This window comes from Hyposmocoma kahamanoa, unplaced genomic scaffold (assembly GCF_003589595.1).
Source record: "Hyposmocoma kahamanoa isolate Upper Pololo Valley unplaced genomic scaffold, ASM358959v1 224, whole genome shotgun sequence".
Classification (NCBI taxonomy): Eukaryota; Metazoa; Arthropoda; class Insecta; order Lepidoptera; family Cosmopterigidae; genus Hyposmocoma; species Hyposmocoma kahamanoa.
In genome coordinates this window covers 526,878-536,734 of record NW_020653743.1, presented here as the reverse complement: position 1 = coordinate 536,734, position 9,857 = coordinate 526,878, and the positions used below count along the sequence as shown (strand labels likewise).

General features: G+C 44.0%; 1 protein-coding gene across 1 annotated transcript in view; it reads right to left on the bottom strand.

The window, feature by feature from the left end:
- Positions 1 to 1,228: 1,228 nt before the first annotated feature.
- Positions 1,229 to 9,857, bottom strand: part of LOC113228207 (lysine-specific demethylase lid) — a 21,021-nt gene continuing 12,392 nt past the window's right edge. The window contains exons 19-29 of the mRNA XM_026461455.1: positions 9,087 to 9,306; positions 8,518 to 8,729; positions 7,124 to 7,294; positions 6,830 to 7,050; positions 6,642 to 6,763; positions 4,231 to 4,385; positions 4,003 to 4,158; positions 3,365 to 3,757; positions 3,172 to 3,289; positions 2,652 to 2,792; positions 1,229 to 1,672 (exon numbers count right to left, since the gene is read on the bottom strand). Coding sequence (XP_026317240.1) covers positions 1,506 to 1,672; positions 2,652 to 2,792; positions 3,172 to 3,289; positions 3,365 to 3,757; positions 4,003 to 4,158; positions 4,231 to 4,385; positions 6,642 to 6,763; positions 6,830 to 7,050; positions 7,124 to 7,294; positions 8,518 to 8,729; positions 9,087 to 9,306 — 2,076 coding nt within the window. The 3' untranslated portion in view covers positions 1,229 to 1,505. The remainder of the gene's footprint in view (positions 1,673 to 2,651; positions 2,793 to 3,171; positions 3,290 to 3,364; positions 3,758 to 4,002; positions 4,159 to 4,230; positions 4,386 to 6,641; positions 6,764 to 6,829; positions 7,051 to 7,123; positions 7,295 to 8,517; positions 8,730 to 9,086; positions 9,307 to 9,857) is intronic.

The window sequence follows — 9,857 nt, the reverse complement described above, 5'->3', positions numbered from 1 at the left end:
TTGAGGTTTTCAAGTGTGCTGTCATACGTACGCCTTCTCGTCCAAGTCCAATTTTATCTTCTCTTTCTATGCTCCGAATCCTGTATCAACTAGGTCTCTTAAAACCGCCGTGACTAAGGCCAGGAAAGCATTCCTATCACTTTGGGGAATATATCCATGTACCACGTTTGGATGCCTTATGTGTGACTCGCGATCATCTTGCGATGGTCACTTGGTTTTGTGAAGCGAAATTTTTGAAAACTTTGTGATTATTTGTGTCATCGCTGATTGAGAATTCGCTTCCCCTTGAACAGTCCCGTTTTAGCCAGAGCGGACGACCAATTCTCTAACTTTGTAATCACTGTAATCGTCAATTTCTTGTCTATAGAATGACAATTGGAAATTCAATTGTCTTTTTAATACCAGATACGTATTTCTTTGAAAAGAAACGAATAATGACTAAATCATCATAAAAATAATTTAGTCATCACCTCCCTAAATTTGCAGTTTTTGCTTATTAAATGAGTTAAACCCGGGTAATCGTACACGTCGTTGCACCATATTAAGATCTAGCGTCTCAATTCATATAGTAAGTTAGAGAATTGTGCCGCAGGCTGTTGCAATCATTGCGAACATTGCAAAAAATATAATTTGCTTTACGTTATTCATTCCGTTATTTATTCGAAGCAGTCGTAAGGACACGGAACGAAGTTCAAGTCTGACTAGGCAATATTCGTCAAAACATTTTTGTCATATCCAGTTTTTTATATTTATGAACAGATGATTTTTAAGTGTTTAGAACACTTATGTTCAGTAACGTATTTTATTAACGTCGGTTACCATTGGAAACACGCTTATATTTCCATATATTAGTATAGAGTCCATAATACCTTTTTCATATTTAAAAATATATTTTTGTATACCAATTTTTTTATGTATTCAAGAAAAGGAGCTTCATTATCGGTGTAAAAATGTAACATTACTTTCCCATACAAAATAGTTCCGTCACAAGACCTTTATATGGGCAAGTACATTTTATTTTCATGTGCGATTGTTTCCAAACACTTAAAAAACACATTGTCACAGATATATTTCGTCGCAAATAGTAGTTCTCTTTAGCAAAACTACTCATGTTATTTGATGATGACTTAATACATTTTAAACAAAATAATATTTTGCATTTTCGTCATTCGTCACAAACAATCCAAAAATGTTTTACAAATTTCTTTTTCCCTAAGATATATCTCGTGATAATGTTCTCCCTTGGAAGTCCATATTTACATTTACATTATATTTTACAAATGATGTAAATAGATATAAGAATTTATTTGTAATTCACCTTTTAATTTACCTTTTTTAAAACGTTCCTCGTCGCACATCCACTGCAATCCACAAATAACTTTAGTTCATCTTTACATAGCCCATAGACAACACAAAACTCCGTTAGAGTTCATCGTTCACCTTTTTATCACCAAAGACAATCTCATGCGTATCACAATTTAGTGGCACCGACTGACCGCTGCGATCTACTTATCGGCGCTAGTGGCGGCCTCCTTGGTCTTCCGCCGCGCTGCGCAGGCGCCACACACGTACTCGTCGTCGTCGCGAAGGGCTCCGCGGGCCAAACCCACGCAGTGCATGTGGAACCACTGGTCGCAACCGCCGTCGCACTGTACCCAGTCCACTTCCTTGCCTGAAGGAAAGTACCACCATATACCACAAGTTATATTTTTCCTCTTATCGTTCACTCAAAGCGAACGTTATCAGGTGGACGTGACATGTACATGATTTTTTATTTCTCTTGCTATTTTGCAAGAATAGAGGACCAAACCAATGTAGAATTTTTTAACTGCCTCCGTGGCCGAACGGTTACCATGCCGGACTGGGACGCAGAGGTCCCAGGTTCGATTCCCGGGCCGGGAGAAATGTTTGTATGGCTTACATTTATTTCTCTCGTGACTTTGGGTGTAATTTGTGGTTGTCTATGTGTGTGTCCATGGCACCCGCGACACAGGGTTTCCCTAGTGCGGGGTTATGTTGAGTGTGTGCGTTATTTATTTATTTATTTATTATTATTATTTTTAATACACAGCTGCTTCAGAAAGTGTTATATTTGAAAGTGAATAAGGCGCCGAGCATTCTATTCACCTTACAACATTAAACAAGTACACAATTCGTCGGCTTTGCGCGTCATGCATTTAGGTTGTTTATAAATTAGGTGATTTTGGAAGAGGCCACTGTTCTAGAAAGCCATCAATGTGTCATTAATTAGAATTTAACATTAGGTTCAAATACGATGACAATAATAAGTAGTAGCCAGCAGACGCATTTCGCACTGCAATGTGGTATGAATAAAAGATAAAAACATATTCTTGTTTAAAAAAGTGTTGTTATTCTAATTATTCGCCATTTATTTAGAGCATGAAGGGGAGCGATTATTAAGTAATAATTCAACAGACTTTTTACTGCTTACTACTATTTGTTAACATTGAAAGGTTTCAAAATGTTCTAATTATTCAAAAATTGTCAGATATACCTCATAACTAGGTGAATTCGATTTCCAGAGGACGGTTTTACAATTTGTGGAAATTATATTTATGTATTTAACACGCGTATGGGAAGTCTTATCCAATATTCGTCTATGTAGTATACATTAGTGTGACGAGAGGTACCTGTGGGCCGAAGGCAGTTGTTGGCGGCGCAGTCTTCCTCGTCCTCCGCCGAGGACGCTGACGACGATGAGCTCTGCCCCGCGGCGCTGTTCCCTCGTCGCCCGTTCGCGGCCGTCGACGTCGTAGCGCGGTTTTGCGCAGCTAGTGTATGAAATACACAATTACTATGGATAGTGGTGGGCCACACCGCAATGAAATGCGTAACAATAACGGGGTATTTCAATTCGGAGGTCGAGATTTCGAACACCTTTTAAGGCACACGCCTTTTGCACACGCCCACCAATGACTTTTTTTTAAGTGAAACTTGCACGTCGGAAAAGGTTCACAATCCTCGGAAACCGTGAAGGCCCTAACGTGCATCGAGCCAGCGCAGGACTAGGATCTGAATTTTAAAGAGGAACCCCGGAAAGTCTGCAATCGAATCGCCACGGGTGATCTTCCATGCGGCAACGGACCGGTGCATGTTGGAACTTTTAGCCGTAGAATGTTAATCTTTCGGGCGGTCGCCCAAGACACTCACTCATCCGGGCCTGCCGGGGGTGCTTGCCCCGGGCGGCGGGGGCGAGGCCGCGCTTCCGGCGCTCCTGGCGCGCCATGTAGTGCTTGCGCATCATCAGGCCCGACCCCGACGACACGCCCTGCAACAATCGGCAGTGAGCCGCGAGCGGGGCGGGGGGCGCGGGGGGCGCGGGGGCCGCCCGGCCGCCGGGTACCTGTTTCCGGTTGAGGTAGTTGGTGGTGGTGGCGGCCTGGCGCTTGGCCTTGGCGGCGCCCAGCGGCGGGCGCGTGCGCTTGAGCTGGCGGTGCGGGCGCGGCTGGCGCTGCGCGCGCTTGCGGCGGCCGGCGTCCAGCACGCGCGAGCAGCGCCGGCCCTCGGCGCCGCGCGCCGCCAGCACGGCGCCCCACAGCTGCGCCTGCTCCTCCAGCCGCACCTCCAGCAGGTCGCCCTCCAGCATGAGCTCCTCCAGCTTGTGCAGCAGGCCGGGCGCCACGCGCGCGCCGCAGCCGGGCCCGGGCGAGCGCGGCGACGCGCTGTAGGCGTGCTCCACGCTGGCCGACGCGCGGCAGCGCGCCGCCGCCGCCGCCTCGTGCGCGCGCCCCGTGGCCTTCTTCAGCTCGGCGTTCAGCTTGTCGGCCTTCTCGCGGCTCGCCTGCGGACCGGACCGTCGGACGGTGGCGAAGGGGCGACTTTCCGAGCCGGCGCTACTAACGCCCTAGTTTCGCCTTAAGGTAGCCGGGAAGTTTCAAACCGAACCTTTCTCGGTACGCGCGCAAAACAAACCGACACGCGGACCCCGCTGTATGGAACATAAATAAGGTAAACGTAGTTCAAGTTTCGTCGAGACTTTACCAGCGATCTCTCGTGGTCGTGCGGCGTGGGCAGCGTGGCCAGCAGCGGGCTGGCGAGCGCGGCCCTCGCGGCGTCCTGCCACGCCATCGCGCGCTCCGTGACGCACTGCAGCGCCTCGCCCTCGGCCAGCCGCACCGGCAGCTTCTGCAGCCACACCTAGGAAACACGACGTGTCAGTAGCCACACCACCACTCCTCGAATACCACAGCGGGCAGCGGCGGTGGTTACCAGGAGAGCGAGGATGCGGTCGAGACGCGGCCGCTTGGTGCGCACGCAGTCAGGGCAGAGGAACTTGGGCTCGGCGGCGCCGAACGGCGACTCGGCCGCGCGCTCCCTCTCCGGCGACGACTCCTTCTCCTCTTTGGCCAAGGCTATACACGCCGCTGGGGTGGACAGACGTCGACATTTTATATTTCACTCATTGAAATGTCACATTGAGTCACTAGGTCAGTGTAACGTTTTCATTCATCACAACATTTCCGCGCTAGCTCGACTGTCTGCTATAATTAATATTTACTTTAAAAAATAACAATTATCAAGTTTAAAATTACAAGCACGCCCAAGTGATATTGAAAGGGTCGATTTTTATAGGCAATTTGTTCATTTGCGGTACGAAACTTACTATTATTACTTACGGAATACCGACCGGTGCCAACATCGAATCAGGCCAATAAATTATCCAAACGGGTGTCCCACAGGGCTCTATCTTTGGATCCTAACTTTTAATTTTATATAGCAATGAAATAACGGAATTTTGAATTGCCGGTTTCATTTACATGCCGACGTCTTGCAGGTCCATAATTTTTAAATAACGTTATTAACTTGCGTGGCTAATATGATAACCCGAGTCGTATTTTCCTAACGACCTACTTCTAAATGTAACGAAATCAAAATATTTGATTGTTGGTTCACATAAGCGGGTGCAAAAGACAAAAACTCAGTCAATAAATGAAATAAGGAACCTTTCACGAATATTTTGAAAATTTCTCCTTCATATCATCACTTTTTCCAACAATATTCACTTGAATAAGAACTTAAAATCGTATTTGAAAAATTTTAATCCAAAAGTGAAATTGAAATCAGACTTTATTATCTTAATAGAAATGCTACATTAATATTTCTAGTTAATGAAAGATCAGCACTGGGCTTCGTCAATACGCACTTAAAAGTAGGTAGGTAGTAAGTAGGAGGTAGGGAAAGTGAGATCATTTTTCAAATGTAGAATCAGCGTTTAGTTAATTCAATCAAAGTTTAAAACGAATATTTAAATATTCCTTACATATATCGAGTTCAATTAAGATTTCGAAATTTTTTAATTTACTTTTATAGGTCATGTAAGGAAAAACACTAGTAGTACTCGTATAAGTACATCATGTACTAATCCTATGTATGAAAAAATTTTCACTCGAAATCGAAAAAGGGACCGTTAATCCAATTGACTAAAAAAAACATTCATATAAACGAATAGATTCATTCAATTAATTTGTAGTTAGCACTACAGATACCTATCACTAAACTGTCTATGGTCGTGTCAGTGACCTGCTTATTTATTTTATCTGTATTTTTTCTGGATTGAAACGAACTATTGCGGGAGATATTGCCATAGAAAAGAGTCTGTGTGTCGTATTCTAGAACTCTACTCAATACTCAAGTCAGGATTGCACTGGAAACACAAGCACTGGAAATACGACCCTAATGGCAGGGACTTGAGTATGATTTCGAGTGCTTTAAACCATACTCAAACCCTAACTTGAGCATTGAGTAGAGTTTTAGAATACGACCCTGTGTGACAAAAAAATCTTGGTTTGTTTCTGAAAACCATATACTAGACTTCACACATTCTTATCGTTACAGAGACTGATCCAGCAAATCCAAAATTCTTGTGCCTCCTTATAACCGCATCAAATCTTATCCAAATAAAATTGGCATACTGAAGATGGAGGCCTGTCAGATGTTACATTTGGCCTGCCTAATGTTTAACGTAACTAAAACCAAGCAGCCGAATTATCTATATCAGAAAATCATTAGGTCACGACCTGTTAGAGGAAATAAATCCAGATTAGTATCAAACTATATGATTAACGTCTCAAGACATGGAACAACTGCATTTCGCGGCGGCTTCAGGTATCGCACCTGCAAATACTGGAACGGCATTCCCCTTCCAATGCGCTACGTTAATCACATAATACTTTTTAATCGCGAATACAAATAATATCTTTCATCTTAACGATCATGTTTTGCCAGCTGTAATCATTTATATAACTTCAAGGTGTGATACCTGAAGCTCCAGATATTTTTTTGGATATTTGCATATGATGCACTTTGGTATCACGGTTGTGTAGGTGCGATCGCTCACCAAGCGGTACTGGCGGAATATCAAAGCTATAGACTGTCAAGGTTTTTAACATCTATGTCGACTCAGGGTCCTGAACATAAAATTGATGAAGTTACTATTTTGATAATCTTTGTAAAAATTGGCATAAATAAATTTGTTGCAATTACCGTTTTATTAGATTTGAAACGGTGCTATGTTAACACGTGTTCGATTGTAAAGTATTTGCTAATAAGTTTGTGTCGAACAAAAGTTTCATCTATTCATTAGTAGTCGATCGCAAAGATAAGCCGGCCGGCAGACTCACCATGGAACCAGTCCTTGCAGAGCTCGCACTGCGTCATGACGCCGTACTGGCGCTTCTGGCACACGCAGAAGGACACGTTGGCCGAGGCCGGCGCGCGCACCTCCTTGCGCATGTTGCGCGACCTGCACAAGCCTCGCGTTAGGCGACGCCGGCGCGGCGGCGGACGCGCAGGCCAGCTCCAGGCTCACCTCAGCTCCTTGACGGCCTGCAGCTCCCGGTGCTCGGCCTGCTTGAACGCGGCCACGATCTCGGTGGGCGTGGAGTCCTCGCTGAAGTTCCGCAGGAACAGGCCGGCCTCCAGCGACGAGGGCGGCGGGTCGGCGCCGCCGGGGGCGCGCGCGCGGCGCCGCGGGGGCGCCGACGCCTCCGTGCGGGGCGACAGCGCCTCCAGCAGGGAGTACGGCCAGTTCTGCGGGATTGTCGACGTCACCGTTTGCCTTCGCGTCTCGGAACGGCGCCGCAAACAGACGGCGGGCACTGACCTTCTTGAGAAACATGTCGGCGGCGCCGCGCTTCCAGTCCTTGGCGGAGAGCAGCGCGGCGTGCAGCTGGTCCTTCTCGAAGAGCGCCAGCGGCAGCTGCGCGCCGCGGCGCCACACCGCCTCCACGCTGTGCATGTACGGGTACAGATCCTTCGACTGCATCTCCTCCACCTGCCGCACACCGCTCACGTTACGATTTCAAATTCAAATAATTATACTTCATTTCACAATTAAGCAACTTACACTTGACATAGTCACATTGATTAAAAACTACAAGTCATTCGTTAATTCCCCAGAGAAAAGTGAGTAAGAAACTCGAAGGACAGGCCTTTATAAAAAAAATTGAAGCTTACACTGCCCTCGAAACGAAAAAAACAATTTTTTTTTTATATATTTAAGTTACATTACATGTTCGGAGTGAGGAAATATAAGCCATCTACTATTTTTTGTGGAAATATTTCTCAATAATATTGTTGAATACAGAGCAAGCTCAAAGGACACAACCGATTTCAACAATCACACTTTTTTACTACAAAGTCATATTTGACTTTATAGTAAATATCTGTATGGATCTTACTTAGTAATGTACAGGATTGTGCCCTTAATATATACATACATGTAGATGTGTTGTCCGATTACAATATAATAACACAAAAAACAACTCATAGTTCTATGCATGAATCAAGTATTAAGACACATTTAAATTAGTTATGCAGTTACATTTCTTTTCTTCCACTTAGTTAAAAGAGAAAAATGTAAAGAAAAAGGTATTTTTAAAAACGGCTGCTTAAAACATAATAAAAATTTCTGTATGAAACATGTGGTCTGTATTTATAACACAAATGCAGATTTTAACTATTGTTTTTATCAGAAAAACCTAAAAAATATCGAGTTCTTAAGTTTTCGCGATTGTTACACATAGGAAATGAAACTATTTTTCCGGATTTAAATCGCGTAATTTGTTTTTTCAAACAAACCGACGTTTCGGGCCTTTTAAAGGTCCCATGGTCACGGTTGACTCCTATGGATACGGTTGAAACGTCGGTTTGTTTGAAAAAACAAATATACGCGATTTATATCCGGAAAAATAGTTTCATTTCCTAAAAAATATTTTAACACATTTATCTATGAATTCAGACTTTACTGCTTGTATGTACCTTTCTTTCTTCCGAAGTATAATAAATACAGTATAATAAACGATAAAGTTTTTGTTTCACTTATCAATAGTTTTAATCCTCCCACCAAATTTTGAACACCAACAAGAATCTTACTATAGTAGCATAGCCCCTTTAATGAATATATGATTTTGTGAAGGCGGCTCTCAAGAACAGCGATTTATTCCTCGTATTAATGTAAATCTCAACAAGCACGGTTATTAACAAGTGACGTCCCACCTTGGTCAGCCAGTCCTTGGCGTGGCTGACGGCGGTCTGCAAAGCGTGGTAGGAGGGCAGTGCCGCGTCGATTTCGTCGCCCTCGGCCAGCAGCGCGTCCAGCTCGGCCAGTGTTGTGTACTGAGGCTCGGTCTCATCGCGCGGATCGCGCGGCGGCTTCGAACTTTCCACTAGGACTGCTTTCGCTCGGCTTTCCCAGTCCTCTACTTGTGCTGCACGATACATTTTTCATATACGACCGATGCTTACTTACAAAGGGTCCGTCGCTATTTTGTCCAATATTTTAAACTACCATTCCGCGAAAAGAATGTTTCACGGGTTCATTTAAAATTAACTGTGTTTACCGAAACTGTAATTTAGAGCTATACACAACTACAATGAACAAATATATGTAGACAACGCGTACCATCCTCGGTTCAGTACCATTCCGTCATCTTAAATAGTAACTGATAGTATTTATGTTGGAAGGCCTTTAAGAAGTTATTTCCTAAATTTCACCATCAGCTTATTGAAATAACGACGGGCACAACGTAAACACGACGCAATTATTTCCTGATGGACACTGTTACCTTTCAATTTATAAAGCAATGATCGTTCCAACTCGATTTTGTGGTGCGGGACGACTGTGGCGGCCTCCTGCAGCAAACGATCGATGACCTCCGGCGTGAGCGTTGAGCAGTCCTCCTTGTACATCCGTACCTCCTCCAGGAACCTAACTTGTTGATGGTAGGCTTGCAGAGGAGGCAGCTGCGGCAGCACGATGCACAGTCGAGAGCCAAGCTCTACCACCTAGAAGATTGTGAAATTTATGAAATGTACAGTTGTGTGACCGGCGGGTACTGTGTGTGAAAGGTATGTTGAAATCATTGGGGTACATGAAGAGGGTGAATTAAACTGAAATGGTGGACAAGATATACAAAGTCAACGTGGAAAGCAACACTGGCTGGAGTACAAAGTGATTATACCAGATCTGGCAAAAGGTTTGATGAACGTAAGGAAGCAAAATAGGTTTGCCAAGATCGTGAACAAACGGGTAAATTAGTCGCTGCCTACCCCAAAGGACTATGACGAGGGTGAGTAAATGTATTTGTAATGTAAAAAATTAATTACAGCTTAATTTATTTATATTTTATTTGTCCAATGTACTTAAAAAGCGACACAGGGTAGATAAGCATGTAGGAAAACTGACACGAGAATGGTAAACGAAGTTTATCAAGATGATAGAAGATGAGCTCTGCTTATCTAGGAAAACATGCGTAGCAATTAGCTATACTTGTACCGCGTTAAAAAAATATATATTAACCGATTTGGAAGATGTATAGGGAATATGAATATATTAA